The 22,589-nt window shown below is 42.1% G+C and overlaps 2 protein-coding genes across 8 annotated transcripts in view; one reads left to right on the top strand and one right to left on the bottom strand.

Annotated features, from left to right (window-relative positions):
• Positions 1-22,589, bottom strand: part of LOC125762713 (flotillin-2) — a 150,216-nt gene that overhangs the window by 69,647 nt on the left and 57,980 nt on the right. The window lies entirely within an intron of this gene.
• LOC125762755 (uncharacterized) lies at positions 21,031-21,925 on the top strand. The gene is made up of 2 exons (XM_049425235.1): positions 21,031-21,604; positions 21,703-21,925. Exons 1-2 carry the CDS (start codon positions 21,304-21,306, stop codon positions 21,747-21,749), a joined length of 348 nt encoding a protein of 115 aa, XP_049281192.1. The 5' UTR covers positions 21,031-21,303; the 3' UTR covers positions 21,750-21,925.

The following is a 22,589-nucleotide window of genomic DNA, read 5'->3' as shown; positions in this document are numbered from 1 at the left end:
AACGGGCTTTTATTATGGCTCCCTTTAGGTGTACACCCCAAACAACAACCACAACACGATGCTCCAGACGGTTGAGGTTTGATGACTCTGCTTGCTACCATGGCAGACGAATCGAAACGATTATGGTCTCGCAGGGAAAACCCGCCGGCAGCAAGGGAAAACAACGACGGGAAACAATCGACTTGCAGCAGATCGAATTGTGCACAACCATTCGACGGCCTCGCGATGCAAAGAAACATTGACCGCATTTTTCGTGTCTAGATTGCTTTGCTGAGAGCGCATATGCACCGATTTTAATTAGCACGTATCAAATTTATTCAACACAAAACACTACACACACTCGATTGTTTTTGGCCGTGCAAAAGAAACTGAACGGAAAGCAAACTCAATTTACTAAAGGGTGTGTGAATTGTTTTTGGGATGAAAATTGAAAGAATGAAACGATTCGATTGAGCTCAAGAGCAATGATGATTTAGTTTGCAGATGGATGAAAAATAAACCTTAAATGGTTTAATATTTATACTTTTCCAATAAATAAAACACTCAGCCCAAGTTGTCCTGGTAGTCGAAAAATACAAGTAGCATCGGATCGGATAACTTTCTATCCTAAAGCGCATTGAACAAATAAATGTCTTTACTGTACGATTCATCAAGGCACGATCACTTACCGGAATAAATTCAACGCTAGTACAATTATGCGTCCTAGAGTAAGTTTGGTTTTGCTTTAACTCCTTAGCCCCCAGCAAACTCTTCTCCCCGCTTGGTGAATTTGTTCGATCATTAGCTTGCGCATTTTTTGTTTTGCATAAGTATCGTTAAACAACGTAACGCATAAAAATGCACTACACAACAAAAAAAAAACAAACGAAAAAAAAACACTATCCCATAACGGCCCATAACCAACTTGAACTTGAAGGAAAGTAAAAACTCGAGTAAAACAAAGGCAGCAAATTACGAGCCATGCCGTTACTATGGCCACTGTCAGGGAACACGCGGAAATGCATCGAAATGCTAAGCATAATTCATTCCAACTCCATACCATCCCTGCTGCTCCACCCATTTAATCCGACCGATCTGAACAAATACCAAACAACCCTTTCGCTCCCGTGTCTCCACCATGCTGCCGCTCCACCATTTTGTAGAAAAAAAAGGTAGAGCAATTGTTCGGCCATGACAATTCCTGAGCAACGGCCCTTGCAACGCGTATGCCGGCAGTGCGGAAATGTTTCCCATTTTCCATTTCGTTGATCGAAGAAATTCCACCACCAGCGATAAATGTTGGTATGACGAGTTTAAAACGGTTTAAGCTAATGCGTAAGATTATTTTAATTGCTGTAGATTTCGTGTTTATTTTGTGGCTTCAGGAGGAAAAAAAGGTGCAGTAAATGTATGGTTTGTGTATAAAATCGAAACTCTGTGATTAGAAACAATTTTTTTTTTGTTTAAACTATGTCATCATCGTTCGTTTGGGAAAATAAGCTCTAAAAAGCAAACATACACGCATTTTAATAAATGAAAATATTTCTTTCCCCCGTCTAAAATCGGTTCTCATGACCTAACCTCGTAAATGCAGTGAATATAATCAATTGCTTTAGCTAACTATTTGAAGAATCGCACTTAAAAATGAAGAAGGAAAAATAAACCTTCAAACGCTCAAGATGCAATTATTTGGTGATGCTTAAATTGCAGGGTTCAAAGTTGGGAAAGCTTTACCTTTATCATCCCCCCGTCCCGATCCTCACCCCGGCATCGCGCCATGGCTCAATTTTTCCTTTTTTCCGGAGAAATTTCATCGCTCGTGCTGCACGGTCGGTCAGCTCCGATGCTCCCCGGCAACTGGGCAAAGTGTTTTATTTATATTTCTCGACCCACCACGTCCCGTACGGCTTTACCGGGGGACGTAAGTCTCGGAAGCGTATTACCCGCCACACGTGGGGTCAATCGTGAAAGGCCTGTGTAATCAGTCGACGCAATACGAGCAAAGCCGCTCACCACTCTTACTAGTGTGCTGAGCCGCATCATCATCGTTAAATCATCATCAATCAATATATAGACAATTATCGAAGCGAGAAGCAAAGCAAACCGCACCGTGCCATTGCTATTTGGTGCGCAGCCCTACCTGAACCTAAAAGCATACCGTTGGTCATCTGGTTCGTACGGAGAACAGAAAAGGGAGAAAGATGAGTGTTTGCGGCGCGGAGTGGATAAGTGATGCAGTTGTATGATACGAGGCCAAAATTAAGGCTTACATTGAAAGAAGAAGAAAAAAAACAGCCTAAAAAGCCAGCCACAACACGGATGAGCATAGTTTTCCGTTTTGTACATTGCACTTTTCCGCAAAGTAGCGAAAGTACATCGGACTACGAAGAGCTCCAAATTGCTAAAGGTTTTTCGTGAAGATAAAGTGAAACACAGAAGTAACAGCAAAAAAAAAACGAATGCCAAAAAAACCCAGGACAGATGGTCTCGACGGGTGAATCTCGGCGTGAACTCGTGCCCTGTTGCGCAAGTTGCTATAACGCATCGGTTTGCATCGAACGCCAGACGTAGCTTAATAGCATTTGATGGGTCCGTTTGGTGCGGTGAATTGTTGCAGCTGCAAACATGAACCGGTGAGAACGAAATTCGTGTGGAAACTTTATCGACACAGGAAGGAGCAACACAACAACAAAAAACCCCATAGGATGCATTTAATAACGTTAACCACCTCGGTACATTTATCTTTGCCTATTCAAAACGGGTGCATACATACGCGCACCTATAATTAAGATCACCAGCGTAATGGGATGTTTTTAGCCTTTTCACTTCCGAACTCAGGCTTCACCCGTCGTCGGAAGACAATGAAACGATAGACAGAGATTCATTTTCCATGGCGATAATTTTCAATCGATAGTGGCCCTATTCTTATGCGAACAACAGCGAATGCATGAAGGAAAATAAACGACCGAATGGCAAGGGAAGAAAAAGTAAAGGGGAAAAGAAAAAATCGTAAAAGTGATAATCTTAGTTACAAAAACAACCAAACAGACTATGAGCGGGTAACTTGAATTCATTAATTTCACTTTATCAATGACATCACTTGACTATGGTGCTGTACTTTGCACTTGGTTTCGAAGTACGGGTTAGCCGGTCAAATATTAGAACCATCAATGAACATCCCAGCAACCCGGGTTATGCGAATTGGTTGCAATAAGTTTCTTTTCACTCAAATAATGCTTTAAATAGAAGAAAGCATAAAAAATAAGAAAAAAATAAAAAACTTCTGAAAACCCGAAAATTTAGCAAAATTTTAAAAATTGATTTACTTTGATGCGAATTGGTTGAAATAAGTTTCTTTTCACTCAAATAATGCTTTAAATTAAAAAAAGAACACAAAATTAGAAAAAAAATAAAAAAATTCTAAAAATTTTAAGATTTTTTTATCAGAGGCGGATCCCGTTTCATGTCCTTGCCTATCAGACTAGCCCGCTTGTTCGCTTATGTAGATTTGATAGTTAGGTAGAGCGAGAAGTATATTCATTTGGCACTTTGCACATCTCTATTCCATACGCAGGATTGATAATTCCACTGGGATATTGGAATGGGAATGTATTTTGTTAGAAGTCGACTCAGTTAAGACAAATAAGAAGATAAATGGTGTTAACTAGCATATAAAAATAATAATATTTATTAATTTAAAACTATGTTTTTATAAAATGTCTACAATATTACACAAGTTGAAGAGTGCTACTATTACTTATAATTAGTGTAGTGTTAAATGTTCTGATGGGAATTATTTATTGAATTTTTAGTGAAGCGTCATACGAAACATAAGTCGACTCGGACTCTGAGATGGGTATAATTATCCCTTCAAAAAATATTGTTACCGCCCAGCAGATCTGTGCCGGGGTGGTGAGCCCAAGAAACTTTTATTATCATCTAATTTTACACGATAGCTACAAACCGGAATTACCAAATATCCGCCAATCACGCCAACCTCTAACGCCAACCAGACGCACAACAACAAACCGCTAAACAATCGGCAATCATTACAGAGAAAGTGGTTATTATTGAAGCGTTCAGCTTGAACAAAAAAAAATACAAAAAGAACATCCCGCACTGGGAGCTTTCGGCGTTCGAGCGTCGAACCAACATTTCAACGATTTTTTGGGGTGCCTTCTCCTCTTATCAGATTGCACTGATCTGGCGAAGAGCTTAGAAAGTGCGCACCGGTACAGAGAAAATCCACACTTATGATTTATTATGCTTTACAAGCCCTTCCCGAACAAAACAGTGCACCACCACCGTCTCATCCTTCAGCTGCCCGATTATGAGCTTGTGCTGATAAGCAACATTCGAAAAGCGTTTCCCTTTTTTTCCGTACCAACGAAATTTTAATTTTCCTAGCCACACAACGGTTCCGAGAGAAAAATATCAGAGAGGGAACGACAAGAAGAGAGAAAAAAAACAGAACCAAAATTTGGAAATTCATTATGACCCACATATCAATGTGCAAAATTCGTCTACTATAGGCTTCGAGACGAGCAGATAACGGATGTCACTACTGCTGTGAAGAGGAAAACGAAACCAAAATAAGGCATCTTTGTGCATAATTTCTATCTTGTTTGCATTGATAAATTGGACCCGATTGAACTGGGTCGAAATTAATGCATCCTAAATACATTGATGTGCTCAAAAGGATAAGAGAAACACACCACAGCAGCAACCGATTTCATTGACCGACTTGCGATCAAAAAATCTCCCATTAGATAATGTGCGCTGTGTGCTTATCGTGGAATTATAATCTCACTGAATAGATTTGTTTTCTCATCAACTATGACCACCCGAACAAACTTTACGCACCAGATAAGCAACATAGATCTGTGCGGTAACAGTGCCCAGTTAGGTTGTGTACCCCAATTTAAATTGCATTATTTTATTTATCGATTGTTTTACTGATCAGCACACGACGCACGACGATCGCTTCTTACGCTGTTTTGTGTTACGCAAAATCCGAACGCATTCCTTGCGCGATGGCGATACAACATACGCACATGGAGGCGATGGTAAAACAAAACAAGCATCGGTAATAGCACATGAAATCGAAACTTCACTCTTGTTAGTTCACCGTCCGTACAGCCGGCGTTCGTAAGCGAAACACGAGGATGCGCTTCCGACCGCTAAACATCGGCTTAGCTTCCCAAAATTTTAAAAAATGCTCGGTGAAAGCAACACGTGCAGCGACAGGTTAACCCCGTGGTGAGTATGGGATGGAACAATCCGGACCAAAAACCAAAAACCACCACCTCAGGAATAGCTTTACGAGCGGTGCGTAACGGACACCATCGTACATCAGTGCTTACCAGTTTGGAAGGATTGTAACATTATTGCACCAATAAAACATAACACAACAGCACGCCAACATCTTACGATATCTAGCTGTGTGCGCTATAGTGAATTATTATCAACTTGGCATAAATAAAATTTGACCGATACCGGTGCTACGGTGGTACGCCGAGGTCCCAGTGTCGGCGACAAATGCGAAGGGAAAGTTGTTGCGCACACAAACGACTTCAATGCTTGTGAAGATGACGAACCGACGGTTTTGTTTAGACTTTTGAACCTTGTTGTGGACATCGGACGATATCGATAACAGTCAGGCCTGCTGTTACGTAGGTGAGATTTGGATCTCGTCGAGTGAATTCTCCCGGCTGAAATCACCGCACACACACACACATCTCATCCCGTGACAGTTGTCATTGAGTGAAACAAGTTTTTCCGGACCATCCTTGCGCTGGTCGAGGCTCGATGTCTTATGAGGGAAAAAACGTACCAGTGCGTTTATTCAACAACGTGGACATTACAGCCAACATTAGATTAGATTTTTGCACCATCCACCATGATGATGGCAGACTGGTGAAAACAAACATAGTCCAACGAAAGTGAAACGTTTACGTTAGCACCGAAGGGGACGGCTAGTGTGTGCATCCGGGCCATAACGGGCGAAGGTTCGGAAGCGACGATTTGCTAGCATTTCACTTTCCGGTAGCCATTTTCACTTTCTGACACATTTCCACTATTTTGCCTACCGTCGTGGTGGACAGCACGGGTGTAAATTGGTGATAAATGGAGAAAAAAGTGGACGCCAACGTTGCTCTAAAGGAAAACATCGTGCAAAGGTGATACCAGTGTCACATGATGTCATGGTGATGTGTTTACTTATAAATTAAGCTGTGTCTTTACGACACGGTCTAGATCTAGCGGGCTTATAGAAATAAATTGATAGCGTTTTAATTCCCTTAATGATGTGGTTATAATAACAGACCACACGCAAAACTATTCCGGTGGGGATAATTCAAGTAAAGAATAGCCATTAGGTAGAGTAAGCCAACACTGCCAATGATGATAGACGATAGAAGTGTTTCGTACTTCTAGATAGTCTTAATTGCTTCATTCTTTTTTTTCTAGACCAATTTAACGAAAGCGTTCTGCCCAATATACCACACAATATATCGTATTGCAACTTGCATTGGATATGTCGTAAGTGAAGTAACAAAAATTAGTTTCGCTATACAAAGGAAGGAGAAACATCGTTTTAAAGTTTGCAATATTAAAGAAACCATTACACCCAAGCTAAAAAAACATCGAGCTGATACTTTTCTCGATTATGACAGCTGAGCAGTCGTCTTGCAACCTTCTGTTACGTTATGCACAACTTTAAAAAAATCGCATAAAAAATCAAAACCGGCTATAAAAAAAACCTGTCAGAAGCAAATCAGAAAAACAACAAAAGCTTATTAAACCAACAATGCGTTAAAACACAATGGCGCCACTGATCGAACAACGCCGCCGAGGTCTGCCCTTAGACCCCATTTTATCTATCATCGAGTTGAGGAGTTGTGTGCAAATTTCTCCTACCACCTGGTACACTATTAGTGGCAGTGGTTGGACATCCATTTGCTCGCGTTTTCTCATCACTTCCTTGTCGCTATTTTGGAAGCGTACGCTGATGCGTAGCCCTGGCTTGACAAGGGAAGAAAGGGGGCCTTCCGGTTCGCTACGCAAATGGACAATCGAACGTCCGCAAAAGCAAGCGCCAACATGAATATTTGCAAACCGGATACTAATCAACAGTAGGGGCTGCTAAGTATCCCTCCAACGGCCAACACCTCGGCGGTGTTTCATGCCCGCACCGGACGTACCGGCACGTACGCCCCGATACACTTACGCGCAAAAGGTTCACGTACGCAAGGCAATTTTTACAGGCGGCTGTTAAAACCGTATGCTCTCGTTCCTTTTCCACCAGCTCACCGATGCCCACCGATGCTATTACGAAATTCGGCAAACGACAGTTATCTTCGACAACAGGCAACTTTACTTCCTGCTTCTACTTGAACTGGTCCTGTGTGGAGTTGACAGAGTGGTTCAACATTCCAGCTCTCTCCAATCATCGAAACAATGGGTTTGTTTATCCATCTGGCCACTTCACTGCCACTCACCAACTATCATCCTTGTCGGCAAATCGAAAGGTCCACGAACCGGGGGAGAGAATCTCTTCCTCAATTATATCACTAGCAGTGTCCGTCCGTCGACAACAGTTCGGCAAAATTTAAATTTGTTTATTCGAACCGGTTGGGAAAGAGTTTCTATTATGTTTGGACGGATTACCGCAGTTGGTGTTGTTGGTTGTGAAGCATTCCGTTTGGTTGGATCTCACAAAAGTGACCTTGTGTACTTCCAACTTCATCGCATTGGACCTCCACAAAGGTCTCGCTGCTACTTACAAAAGCGACAGAGAAGTAACTAATGTACTGTGCAAGAGTTGTCTGTAACAGCAAACGTAAAGCTTTACAACAAACAGCCCTCATATCAACGGTTTTCAGGCCCTTGGTCCCAATTCGGCCCGAATGGATCATTGTACGCGTGCGCACTGCGCGCAATCGCGCTATCGAAATAGTTCCACCGTGTGGTAAGTGAAAGTAATACGTCAAACCACCACGATCGAACCTTCCAGCCCAACGGGATGGATGCTCACGCATGCCCGAGTGTGTGTGTTAGTGAAGAAATAGACAGCATAAATGTTTTTTTTTCCTATTTCTACTACCACCGTAAACTCGCTTTATGAATGTGTGAAATCAATGTTTGGACGAGCAGTACATGTTTCATGGTCTGCCGTCCGGGATCGCAACCTTTATCAGCAAAGTCGTTCCAGTAGCCGGCGTACGTGCCGATTCGATATGCCACTACCAAATCGGACGGAGATGTACACATTATTGCCACGTCCGTATTGGAAACTGAACAGGTTGTGTCCACCGACAGCGCCGATCACCAGCAAGCAAAAGTTTAGATTTACCGATTGGACGTTTGTGAATCCATTCCGCATGGAAGTTGTGGAAGACCAAAAGCAACAATGTAGCAATATTTAGGTGCAAATTGCTCTTGAGAAACGTGATGATGGATGCATTATGTTTGCTTAACTATTAACACATAACTAACTTTATCTTGATTGTTTTGAAGATCGATTTATTTTACACCTTCGAGAGAGAGAAGCGAAAAGGAAATATTGCTTAGGCTAATTTAAAACTAAGTTATAGCAAACCTTTGTAATAACCTTTTTCAAACTATAAATACACGTTAAAGCTAAGTCTATGTCATCCCAAAATTGAGATTAATTGTCTGCTGACTAGATTAACTTGGAATGAATGAAGTGTACGGAGGAAGGCAAATTATGCAAAAACTGCCCGTAGCAGTATTACATCGGCACATCATTGTATCTCGCGTTTCGCGATTGGCACCCTGCTTGGTGGCCTCGTGCCCTGCCCTGACCGATGTCGCTCTTTCTCTTGCCGATCGATTGAACGCCAACCACATACGGTCGTTATAAAATAGTGTGTCAATAAAACTGTTACTCCAGTGAAAGCATTTGAAAGTGAGCCCCGATCAATGCACGTCTGGTGCAGACCGAACGATACCGAAGTGATGCATTGCCGATTCGTTTTCGAAAATTAATTTATTGGCATCATTTCCTCCTAAAGTGCATCCGAATCTGTTCCGATCGCACGAATAATAATGATGGTGCTAACTACCGAGTACTAAAAGCAAATGATATTGAACGATTTTTTATTTAAAAGAAGATCAAATGTTTTCTATTTCTGTTTTTAACTGAACTACTTTTGACGAATATTAAAAAAAAACACATTTACAAATTTCAATAACATGACTCGAAAAACAAATAAAAAACCGGATGGTTATAAAAAAACACAATGAGTAAGTGCAAATATTGCTAACAGAACAACAGGTACATTGATGTGTTTTACTGGCGTATGGCTTCGGGGTCGACATCAGAAAAGGAATCGAGGTCATCAGCTTTACCGAAAACGAAAAAATGTACTTTCGACGTGCAAAACGCGCCAGGCCAAACGAGTTTTCTGTTGCTTTCATCCTGTGACCTACATTATTTTTTGCCAGCCGACGAATTAAAGCTACGTAAAAACATCCCAACAAGATCGTGCATTCTTATGCGAATGTGTAAACGAATACATTATGTTGCTTCTTGCTGGTGTTTTAAACATAATGGCAAATTTTTTTACCGAATTTCACAACATATTTTGTTGTGGAATATTATTTAACAATTATTATTTGATCAATCTGATTGTAAATAGTTCTTAGCAAAATTTTAAAATATAAAATGTTTTAAATTGTCTTTTCCCCTTCAAAAAAGGACACCAACCATTTTGCTTACTCTCCTCGAAGAAAACGAAGAAACGAAACGCACACTCACACACATGCTCCCCAACCGACTGGTACACCCGAATCTCCCGACATCGAAAGAGAGAGCGCCCCAGAGCACCCACAGTCCCACATCCAGACCGGCACCGAAAGGCTTTCTCAGCGCAAACCGAACGAACGACTTGCGCGAGTGTACAAGCGACGAACCGTCCTTCCACTAGGCAAACAACGTATTCTTCGCGAACGCCAATCTCCCAAGCAGGTTGTCGATGTTTTCGACGTACCACGGTGTTTTTTCGAAACATTTTAGCCCAACTTCGTGGCATCGATTTTCGGGAAGGGGAAACCAACGTCCGTTCGATACACGCTGCAAGCGAATCTCATCGTAGCGGCGCTGCCTTCGTGCTCAGACGCATTTCAACAGCGAACCGGTACGGATTTACCACCCCGATACGCAAGCCACTAAGTCAACTAACGGAACCAGTGTGTTCGAACGCGCGCGCATACGTTTACGATAGCCAACCGCCAAAAAAGGAGCAGCCGTGTGAAGAGCAGCTCAAAAAAAATAAATAAAGGCGTAAAAAACGGGAAAAGTTTATGCGAGAGCGAGTGGAGAAAACCTTCCCCAAGAACAGTGAATGAAGTTGAAAACAGGCTACAAGATCAGCAACGATCAGTGACTAATTCGGGACGGTGCGGAGCGAATTAAAAATCGCGAAACTGTTACTTTTCTTCGGCATTGTTGCCACTCCTTTTTGTTTCTCAAGAACACAATAGTGAAAAGTTATTTTAGTAGCGTGCCAACAAAAAAAGTGTTAATTTTTGGTTCATTAAGTGATTAACTCTTCGCAGTGAAGTGATCTATATTGAAAGTAATACATTCTACGAAAGTGTAAACCAACAAAAAAAAATACCGCAAAGTGTGTGAGCGTGTGTTATTTTCTAGTGCCCGCATGTGCATATTCTACTTCGCTTCTACACCGGCGTAAGGAGCAATTAGAAATTTAACGTAAGTGGTGTTGGCGGATTTGTTCAATTTAAGAAAAGGCGGCATCGTATACATATATGCATAGAAGGAAAGCGCTTTATGGCCGCGGAGCAACACAGACCAAGAAAGACTTAAATCACGGCGAAGCAGGGAAAATAAATAGAGGCCATCGCATCGGCCCCCGATAGGTCGCAGTTCCAGTGAAATAAAAAAAAACACACACACACCCGAAATTGATAGCTTCCGAACCGCAAGCCGGAAATGCGGAAGTGATGACCGTATAATTAAACGGTCGGGCGCAGACAAACGAATGTTAGCGAGGTAAAGAGGTGAAATGCAATGTGCGATGAATTAGCCAGGGCAGTTTGGAAGATAGAAAAGGCGTCCACACGCAGTACAAGTGCACGCTTGCTAACTAGTTCAGTTTTCTTTTCTTACTTCGCTGGCGTTGGTTGAGATTTCGTTTCGAAACTGTTGGGACTTTTTTTACGTCACGTGAAACGAACGGTACGAGATGCAAGTGCTTTGTTTTCTTTTTTGATCTGGATCACGATACAGCGATCTAGATCGTTGTAAATTTTTACTATGTTTCACTGTAAAAGACACAAAAAGTTTTGCATACTTTTGCTATGTTTTGTTTTCACATCTAAAAATTTTTATTTTCAATCCATTGTACAGTAAAAATAGAAGAAAAATCTCACGAAAATATGATTTGGTTTATATAAAAAGAAGTAAGATAGTATTTTCATCAAAATAACAGTTTAAGACTAAAGTGTCAAAGAGAAATGGCAAAAACCACAATTCAAATTTTCTTTTCCCTTTCGTGAATGCAGCACAGTGATAAAAGGAAGTGTAAAAAGTGTTTTAAAGTTTTGTGATTAGAAATACAACAAAATAGTGCTGTCGCTAAAATGTGTTTCAACTTAACAGCAACAAGGAAAGCATAAAATACATTCATCAGAAAAATATTGTTTCACTTTCGCTTCTACTTGAAGCCGTTCTTATCGGGATCGGTATCTAAGTGTTTGCATACCGGAATCACTCGAGAGAGCAACAGAAGTCAATCGCCAACGACACGGAAATCCAGTGGAACCAGTAGAAACGGAACAGTGTTGCCCTCCGTGTTACATCAGCAAACGAAACAAGGGTTCATCGTGGACATCTCGCGACATCTCGCGACCCACGTCACGCCTTCTCCACATCACGGCCAGGCCACAAAACTCCGTTCGCAACTGCATCGAACCCGTGAGAGACAGCTGATGATGATTCTTTGTTGTTTTGGATTGATGCTTTGAACAACAAGTAAGTAGCAGGAGTGCAATGGGAGTGTTTCCAGTCGGGTCGCTTTTTGGGTAGTTTAGGCGAGGGGTGGGAAGGTTAGTGGTGATAGATGACGAAATGTTACATGCGAAGAGTAGCGAAGTAATTGGAATGTTTTGTTCTGTTCCACTGTTGGCGGGTGTACACCATTCATCCTGCGATGGATCTATCAGTGCCGAACGTTCATCAAGACCAGCCGACGTTAAAAGTAAATTGTGTTCACGCTTCGTTGCTGATGGGTCAAATTGTTTTTCCAACTAAGAGTGCATGTGTGAACATAAAACGTTCACCAACATGAAGGCTACTCTTAAGGGTTTTCATGGCGAATTGTTCAAAAATGTGTCTGTGTTTGGAACTAGTACGAATTTTATTTTAAAAATTGTTAAATTTTATGTATGTAAGTCCAAAGCTCCAACAAATCCATATTTTATTGTACACGAAAGCCAAATAACTTAAGTGAAGGCATTCGCACTAAAGACATACAATCTTTCTCAAACTAAAATGCTACGAGACGTGACAAATCGTATGTACCAACTACGAAGTGAGCGTCGCGAAAAGGTGAAAAACGACTTCTCGTGACTTTCCTTCCGTGGCGTGGCATGACTCACCCGGGGGAGAAACGATCAGGAGGTACAGGGGAAGGGGACGCACACAGTAGACACATTTGGATAACTGAAGAATCCTTAACTTTCATTTTCTCCTCCACTCAGCGATGAATGCAATCCTTCTTTGTCACTGTCGCTTTTGCTGTGCGCCGTGTCCAGCAAACGGCGAACAGTGCTAGACATTTAAGCAATAGCTATAGAAATTCAAAAAAGGGGCGCCCTTTGTAACCATCTTGGCGCAGTACACAATTGACGGTTGCGTTCCAGTGGGTGAGGGTTGTAAGATAGTTCGTCCAAGATTTCAGGTCGCTTTGTGAAAGAAGTCAATAGCCGAGGTATAACTGGACAGTAGATTTCAGCGGAAGTGATTTTGAATTAATATTTTAGTTACGCTGTTTCTAAAAACAATTAATTTTAAATTAAAAGAGGCTGGTTTTTGATAAAATATTTTAACAAAACACCCTTTGCATCACCTTAAACTTTAAATAATGAAAACAAAGTTATAAGGGAAGCATGGAGATCTTAAGCATTTATATACATGTGACTATAACTTGTTGAAGATTTATTTAGTGTGCATTTAAGCTTTATAGTCACACAGAAAGCGTGCAGAGTGCATCGAACGAAAATGCACGATAAAAATCGAATAGTCCCTCACTCGAAGGCAATCTGCACCACTAATCAGCTGTTTGCTACTGCAGTCCAACCATCTTTCTACGGCCGAGTAACGAATGGGCCAATTAAAACCAAAAACCCTCTTCGTACGGGCGACCGTACCAACCGATAGTAGCGCCACAGCACCGGACTTCCTGCATTCATTTCCACGTGACGACTACTCGCGTGGAACTTCCACTTACTACGAACAATCCTGTTTCGCTGTCGCTGTGTGGCGTTGGGTAGTAGTAGCTACCCAAGGTAGTAAAAAAAGGGGCAAACCACCTCTCACCCTCGCAAGGGGGAAGAGGAAAAACTAGGAAGTAAAAAAGGAAAACCCCAATGCATCGCGTCGGGAACGTGGGGAGGGAAAATAAATACACGCGCTCTACCGGCTTTCATGATCTCGCGATAATGGTCGTAAAACGTCTCGGGTATAGAAACCAGAGCTTCACCATTGCTCGGTCATGGCGGCAGTCATGACAAAACGGCCAACCCAAACCGAACGACCATTCCGGGAAAGTGAGAAAGACAAAAAAACAACACCCGCTACAAGCAATGCTGGATTAGTTTTTCGTACAGGTCGGTCAGTTTTTTTCGCCCTCCTTATATGCCTTTAGTTTTTAAAGCGAAAACAGAAATGCACTTTTTCACACCGCATGGATAAGCCGTTCCCCAAGAAAAGTGCATTCGGATAGGCAAAATGTTACCGACACAAAACTAAGAGACAATCTTTCAAAATGCCCGAAAGCGTTTACGGGATTGAAATTGTCCATGTCGGGTGAGTAACGAGGGAAACTTGGCGAGGAATCAGCGCTAACGGCACCATCAATGTCCGGGAAAATGAATGAAGAAAACAGAAAATTCTCTGCAACGAAGATGCTCGTAACGTATGAAAACAGCCCATAGCGAGGAATTGGTAGAGATGTGTCGGAGGAAGGCAACAAACGTTGCGAGTTTTCACTTTCGCCCTTAGGGTCCACATTGCTGACACCATTGTGAGGAGCGGTGAAGATTTGTTTAAGATTTATTGAGTCGTAAGGGTATGGTTTTTGTTGATGCATTTGTTGTAGCAAATTTTTCCTTATATCATTTCTAAAAAGTTGACAATTTACATAACCTTTCTATTGCTTTTGATCAGCAGAGTAAAGCTGGGATCAGAACTCAGTGATTTTAATATGATGTGATTTTTATGTACCTTTTTTCCAAGATTAAATAATTTTTAAAATCCCTTTTCGGCTAATTTTTTTCCCAAATGGACTCTAACACCAGATTATGGATAACGTTACAATAAAAAAAGCAAAATAGTTTCCACGCAATCCCGAAGAAAAAGTCTCCCCACGACGGAATACCTTACGCAATCGTCATAAATCGATCATTATTTGTGCTCAACCGCACATTCAAACCTATCATTTGGAACAACCGGGCTAGATGGACCGGGCTGCTTAAGATGCCATCCTTTTACATGATCACCGAAACAGGCACCCTCACAACAGCAACAGCAAAAAACGCTCCTTAACCGGTAGACCAATCTCACAGCTTTCTCATGTAACGGCGCGTATCTCTGAATTATTCATCCACGTTCCGTCATCGCATCAGGCGGACACAGCCGGTGTGGAAGGTGATTGCGTTTCACCTTTCCACCCACCGCCCATATTTTGATGATACTTTCCCAAAATGTGCATCGCTTCGCGTCTGCTTTACACAAAATAATAAAATCAACATTAACGATAATAACAGTTCGACCATATCACCTTAGCTAGCCAAAAACATCACCAGGACTCGTGCCAACTGGCGGATTACGTTGGCGGAGTTGTTTGGGGGGAAAATTTTTGTTTTAAAATATGCAATCGTAGCACACAAAATTGGACAACTACAACTAGCATTCGGAAACAACGGCTAACGCACCTCATAAACACTGTGGCCCACCCCCAAATACACATACACGGGCGCGCGCTCAACTCACATATTTATTATTAATGCTCCCCTTGTTGATAGTTGAAGCACTTTTCGTTCAAGCAAACAACGGCCAACCGCACGAAGGGAGCCAATGTTTGTGAAAAGAAAAGAGAAATTTGGAATTTATTACAAGCCGAAACGTTTGTTTTTTGCCGATAGCACACCGGCGGAGCCGTTACACAGTCGTTTTCCGTTGTTTTTTCTTTCTTTCAAAAGTGTTCATCTAAAGCGGAACCGAACGCTACGTTATCCGTCACCAGGGTGCAACATCGGCGCAACCAACCAACCGCTCAAGCACCAACTGTTGTCGTCGATCTTTTAATTGTTGTTGTCTAAATAACAAACAGCAACGAAATCGAAATTAAAAATTCAAACGCCTCGCCCGTGTGCGGCTTGATCGCCACAGTCAAATAAAAATGGCTGAAGAATAAGAACCAATGTGGGTCAATGTAATCGGGGCTCGGGATTAGAAAATGACTCCGAGATGCCACCGAAGCACAGTAATATCGCTAACGAAGCAACGATTGTATTTGGCACGCGCGTCTGTCAAACGAAAGTAGGAGTGAAAGAATTCCTTCCAATCGCACGTCATCTTTGTCTACTTCGAAAATGCTGTGTTTGACAGGGTACAGAACCAACCCCGCTAGAGTGGGCATGGTTGCGTGAGGGGTGGAAAAATTCCACCACCAGCCGTCCTTGCTTGCATATGGGTCACACATAAATAAATATCACCATAGCCGTCGACCACATATTGAGGTGGTTAGGCAGATCGAAGAAAGTTTTTACTACGACTCTTCTACCTGTTTTCTTCGGTGGATCCTGCTTTTCGAACCAATGTACTACCTATGTGTGTTGCGACGTGTGGAGTGCTATCAAAATTCAAATGAAACAAAACATGCTGAAGTAAAGACGTATATCCGAAAACGGTAAAGCTGAAGTAAAGACGTATATCCGAAGTGGCTTACGGAGTGTTCGCTTCTTCAATTCGCTCAGCATAGTGCAGTCGATGCATCTCATGCTTATATTCAATTCGGAGCACGTTTAGGAGTACATGCACAATCCGGGACGAAGATGTAGAAGAACCAATTGATTCACATACCTGCAATACAAGAGAGTAAAATGAAAAAAGAAATTATTTTAATAAATATTGAAGATGTTTTTTTATTGTTTTTATTGTATAGAAATTATAATAACGTGGGAAAGTTTTTTGCGAATTTTTTGTTTTTTATTTGAAATGATATTTTTAACCGTTGTTTGAAGCAATTTTTTATGTCTCATAAAAAATTCGACTCAAACCAATCGAGAGGCATTATCATTCAAAAAACTATACGCTAAAAAAATGGATGCTTCTTCAAATAATTGACCGACTGTCAAATGAACCTCACAAAAAAATTAAATGCATCATTGACGTCAACCATAGCGTAATCCAAAGTTCATTTCATAATCGTTGGCAGAGATCTTTACTGTTTTGCGATGTCTAACGATATATGGACTTCATTGCTTCATTGTGTCTATTTTACTAAAACACGAGCTTGTGGAGAAAATTCGAAACCGGGTTATAAACGGCTACACACCGTGATAAATATCTTGCCTGCCAGCTATATACATAGGAGAGGTCCTCTACTAATGGGGACTCTTCTGCAACCGACGACCTTTCCAATATTTTCAAACTTCTCTTACGTAAACTTAACGATCTCGCTCGTTGGTCTCACCATCATCAGAAATGACAAATATTTCGTTCCAATCCCGTGGTTAATCTCTTGAGAAAACCTCATTCAATGACCGCATATCGACCGTTCAATCGAATAGGTAGGAAAAACGATTGACAAATTCACTGTTAAAAGTATAAATAGAAACCAAAAAAATAAAACGATCAAACGTTTAAATTTGCAGCAGATTTACAACTAAAAAAACGCTTATTTCAAGCAATTTTTCTCCTCTGAGAATATTGTTTAAATTGGTATGACATTATTGCCAAACATCGAATCGCTTTAGCGATATAAATATTTCGGTGCTCCACATTATCACCAATGCAAAAGATCATGCTTCATTAGCCATGTAAAATCGCGGCCCCGTTAGCAATGGGTCACAAAAAAGCGTGTGAAAATGGTTTGTTCCATTTGCCAATGCAAAGAAGGACTAATGCACCAATCGTTTTTCACCTTGACGTCGAACGGAACCAATTCAAATTTTACCTTAACTGTGGTCACCGTTTATCTTCCAATTGGGGCCTTTATTTCCAGCTCGTTCAACGCTCTATCGTGGGGGGGGCGGGGGGGTTTTCATGTTTTCCGATAAATTAACAATTCAAAAATGCACTCCACAACTCCCACCAACCGCCCACCAATTTTAGGTGAAATGGTTCGCAACGAAATGAAAGTGAAAACTTTTCCAAAATTTTCCACCCTCGACATCAAACAACAACAACAAAAAAGAAACCAAAAACCAAGTGCTCTGTTTTCAAGTTGGAAATAAACTTCAATAAATGAAACATTGAAAGCGTGTTAGTATCACCACCTTCACTCTTTTTCTCTCTTCCTTCACCTCGTTGCTGCACTATGCTCATCGCACACAAAAAAGGTAAACAGCACAGATTTTAAGAAATTACACTCAGAATTCGAACGTTTTCACACGACTCGACTCGAAATGAAACGATTCGCAAAAGACAGCAAATTAACATCAACCAGCACGGTACGGCTTCCTTTTCTCTTCATTTGTAAATGTTTCCATCCAGCATCATTTTTCGGTATCAAGATCGATCGGATGCCTTTTCTTTTTTGGGTACCGTATCAAATTGCCTGTCTAATGATGTGCACCTACAAACGATAAAGACATTGCCTGTCATTGCTCTCGCATCATTTTCAGCCCATTACGAATGAATACTTCAGTAAAGTTATGGATGGTGAAAAACCGAAAAAAGCGCAAGTGTTAATTTCTTATGCGGATTTCACGATTTCCCTCCTAGTGCGCACATCCAATTCCAATACAGCGATCGAAATGGTGATCGATTTGGGGAGTAAAAACGTTCCAAAATCACCTACATTGGGGCTGTCCACTCTCAAGTGCAGACATTGGCAGATGGTCGACTTGATTTGGATCGACTCTCACAACCGTCGTCATCATCGCCTGGAATGTGAAAGTTGTGTAGGATTGCCGAGTAATGTGCGTGCGTGTCGTTTTGTTTCTTGTCTCTCCCACCAATTCAAACACTCTTTTCGTGGGATGGTGTGAATTTTGATTGAATTTCTGTGAATGTATCGACATCTCCAATGTTTCCTCCCCAAAAAAAAAGCGACGATGATGAACGTTAAACTAATGACAATTACCCTAATGATTCGTACTACACGCACATCAAAACACATCCATACAGCGCACATTAACACACAACCGCGGAATTGAAAGGAATGAGGGTTATGTTTTTGCCGCGCCATATTTTCCACACTTCAACCACCGACTATGAACTCATCCTCTTTACAGCCATCTTTCAACGCCATCTGGTAGGGAGAGGCTACCCCACACGATCGTACAGCTATAATTCGCACCCTGTGTACGTGCGAGCGGCTATCGGCGTTCACCGATCGTGCACACGTCCACACTCCCGTCCACAGTCCCCCGGAAGCCGACACAATCGCTCCCCAACCGCAACCGGACCGGGATAGACCCGGCCTGAAAGAACGCACCGGGGATCCCGATGCACCGGGTGGGCTCTCGACAGCAACACCGCTGAGCAACGTTTCGCCCATCGCCAGCTACCTGCGGCGGGCAGCGGCCGCCGCCGTTCCCCGACGTCGCACCAAAGCCAAGGTTCGCTACGGGCCCCTCCTGCCCATACTCGCCTACTCCGCTACGCCTACCGGTCCATGCACCCCGGACGACTTCCGAGTGAGTGCCGACGAACTTCTGCTGCCTGGTAGCTTGTGCCGTGTGTTGCGTGTTTGTTTGTTTTGTTTGCTTCCTTTCTAGTTCGGGTGGTTTGATTGGGTTTCTATACATTAGTTTACATATATACGCGGTTTTTGTGTGTGTTGTGTGTTGTGTGGGTGTGTGTTTTACAACTTGTTTCGCTTTTCAATTTTTCTCAACCTTCTTCTTTTTTGTCTTTTTAACTCTTATGCATCAAAAGTCAAAATCCTGTTGATCTTAGAGAAAAAAATATATAAAAAAAAGGAAAATGTCGAGAATACTCTTTGGACCATCTCTCAACAACAGGACTTTTGCAATAAATCGAGTAAATATCAAGTAATAACATGCTACAATACTCAACAAACCATCAGAAGGCTCAAAGAGAATCTTAAAACTCTTGTGATTCTTCGAGAAGACAAAAGAAATGATACTATTCTTTGTATGTACATGTATATTGTTGCCTTCTATTTGTATAACATACTAGATATGTTGGGGCAGCCCGGTGGTGCATGTTATAAACGGCGCCGATCCACACTGTAAAACCGGGTTCAAATCCCATCCGGACCGACCCCTCGTAGCAAGGACTGACTATTCGGCTACGTGATAAAAATAAGTCTAGTAAGCCAGAAATGGCAAGCGTGACCTGTAAGGTCGTTAAAGCCAAGAAGAGAGAGACAAGATATGTATACATGGCTGATTCTGTTATGTATCATTGCCCGAAAGTCAGTTCTTGGTATCCAGTCTAGATAAGATTCGTTCTACGATCTTCGTGATATGAGAACGAACTGCTAGCTTTTCCACAATGGATATGTGAATTCGAGTTGGCAAGATATGAATATCGGTAAATACGAATATCGATACAAAACTGAACTTATGATACTAAGCTTCTCGTAAAACCCAATAAATCGTAATGAAGATGTTTTTTTTGCAAAAGAATCCATGACGATTTTATTCTTTAAATCTCACATACTCATCGATCGATTTTTGCTCTGCACCATTACGCGGCACAACGCAAATAGTCGATGCGTCGATAGATTGGTTAACGAATTCGAAGAACAACACCTTAGCCCTTGCGTGCCGAAGATTGGTATCTGGCACAGAAGGACTGCAGGGCACCCGACAATGGCTTGGACAGATCGTACACTTCCCGGGCGCCAGTAGTAGGATTGGTGATGGTGGCAGTAGCCGCGCGGCCACGGGCAGCAGCAATCATCTTTGGCAGCGCCTGACACAGACAGCTGTTGTAGTCCGTGCACTGGATCTGCCGCGTGTAAGTCTGGGCAGTGGCGAACGACGCCAGGCAGGCGACGCACAGCAGCAGAATGGCGAACAGCTTGTTCATGGTGTCTCGGGTCGGGGTTTTCGAGTGGGCGAGCAAGGCGAGCACGAGTCGGGATAGTCCGGAAACTGAATGACTTTCCATCTGGATCGATCACATCGTTTTATATCCAGGATTGGGTATCGATGCGCGATCCTCAACATTTGCCTAATTACAGTAAGGTACATTATGTTGCAGATTGTTACACCGGGTGACGCATGTGTTATTAATACAACTCGGGTGGCTATCGACGAACGGTGCGTTACAGTTCTAGGTATTATAAAATAAACAAACAGTGTTGTTTGATATCGATTGTGCTAGACATTCACAAAGATCTGCGTTTTGGCTTATATCGAAAGTATGAGGCTTCAACGTGACTCGTGCGAAATGTTTTCCGAACACTGACGTGAACACATCGTTGTTCATCATCAATACAGACAACTGTTGTCGGGTTTGTTTTCTGAAATTCTTTACAAAACTGTTGCAAATTTGTCAATGGACGTCTATACATTTTGGGAAACCTTCTAGCAGATATAACTCAGACCTCAACAAACAACCGAATCTAGATAGGTGCATACCTTAGGGCAACATCTTTGTACAAGCTACTGCGCTTACAAAAAAGTGTATTGTATCCGTTCCGGAACTAGACATTTTTCAAGCGATCAGTTCGTACAGCTTCAGGAACGCCTCGTACACGGGTATAAAACTTACGACAGTTCATCAGCCGAACCAAGTCGTCTTCGGAACTTACTGGTGTGCCTAAACGCCCCGTACTCTGAGCCTGAACGCAACGTTTGGTACCTTTCTACTTCCCATTTACCAAACAACCGACTATCTACTACACTGCCACAATGACTAAGTTCGTCTGTATCGCCCTGGTGCTGGTTTGCATCGCCGTCTCCGTTCACGGTCAGTACCGTACGAACGTACAGTGCACCTCGTTCAACGACTGCATGTGCAAGCTGCCAAAGATCATCGGCGCAGTTGCCGGACGTACCGCTACGGCTAACATCCGCAACCCGGTCAACGGTGAAACGTACGTGCTGGACCTTTCCAAACCATCGCAGGCCGTCATCGACTACTGCAACCAGCTGAAACAGGGCCTTAACCCAGCCGTTCCATTCAAGGCAGTGAATGGGGCCAAAATTGCCCGTAAGAATCGTTCGGTTGTAACTTTTTTTTTCTTTGGAAAAAGAAGAGCCAAAATTAAACGTCCATTTTTGCATCTATTTATCTTAAATTTTCTACAGAGGTTCAAGCACTTCTGGCCCAACGCATGGCATCACTGAGGGGTTAACTGGCGGGTTAACGTGAGCTAACTTTCTGGAATGGATCACCGAACACACGATTGAAGGAATTGCGCAACTACATCAGCAAACACCATTTCACCACTGTTCATTGCCAGACCATCGGCTAAAGTTGAAAATTTCTAATAAAGGAATACCAATGGCATGGATTCTTGATAAAATATTAGTCCTTTGTTTTCATATTTTTTCTTCTTACTGCAAAAGAATAATGTGTTGATTGCAAGTTAAACATAGTTGAGGTCTGCAATAGTTCGATACATAACAATTGCACCAAAAAGCGATTTATTTAATGATCAAACTAACAGTTTTATGCCCTTCTATTGTGCATTGCCGTAAACTCATCCTTCTATTTCAACATAAAAATTATCCTAATAAAAGCACGACCACTTTCAAAGCAATCTTCATTTTAACGAGATGCCACTTTGCTGCTACTAGTGGTTGTAAAAATGACATCAAATTGATGCTATCGCCAGTGTCGACTACTATGCCACCTTCAACAAAACTATCACTTTTACTTTCCTTTTTCCCGATACGTTAATTAAACGTGATCATTAACTAATCGGTTCGGCCACCGGCCAGCGATGGGAAGCGTGGAAATGGAAGGAAATATACATGGCGAGGGTAAAAAAAAACAACCCAGTTGACCCCAACCTGCAAACCAGCTGTTTGAGTGCCGTTTCTCTTACCAAACACTTGCAAGAAATGTGCACCCAACTGCCATGAAGAATTGCATTCGAACCGCGATGCATGTGGTCGCGTGCAGTAAAACCGCAAAAACCTTCTGTGCTGACGGTATGCTTGGGCGTACGGCGTTATGCGCTATGATGGAG

Source organism: Anopheles funestus, chromosome 2RL, assembly GCF_943734845.2.
Source record: "Anopheles funestus chromosome 2RL, idAnoFuneDA-416_04, whole genome shotgun sequence".
Taxonomy (NCBI): Eukaryota; Metazoa; Arthropoda; class Insecta; order Diptera; family Culicidae; genus Anopheles; species Anopheles funestus.
This window is presented reverse-complemented; position numbering and strand designations above follow the sequence as displayed.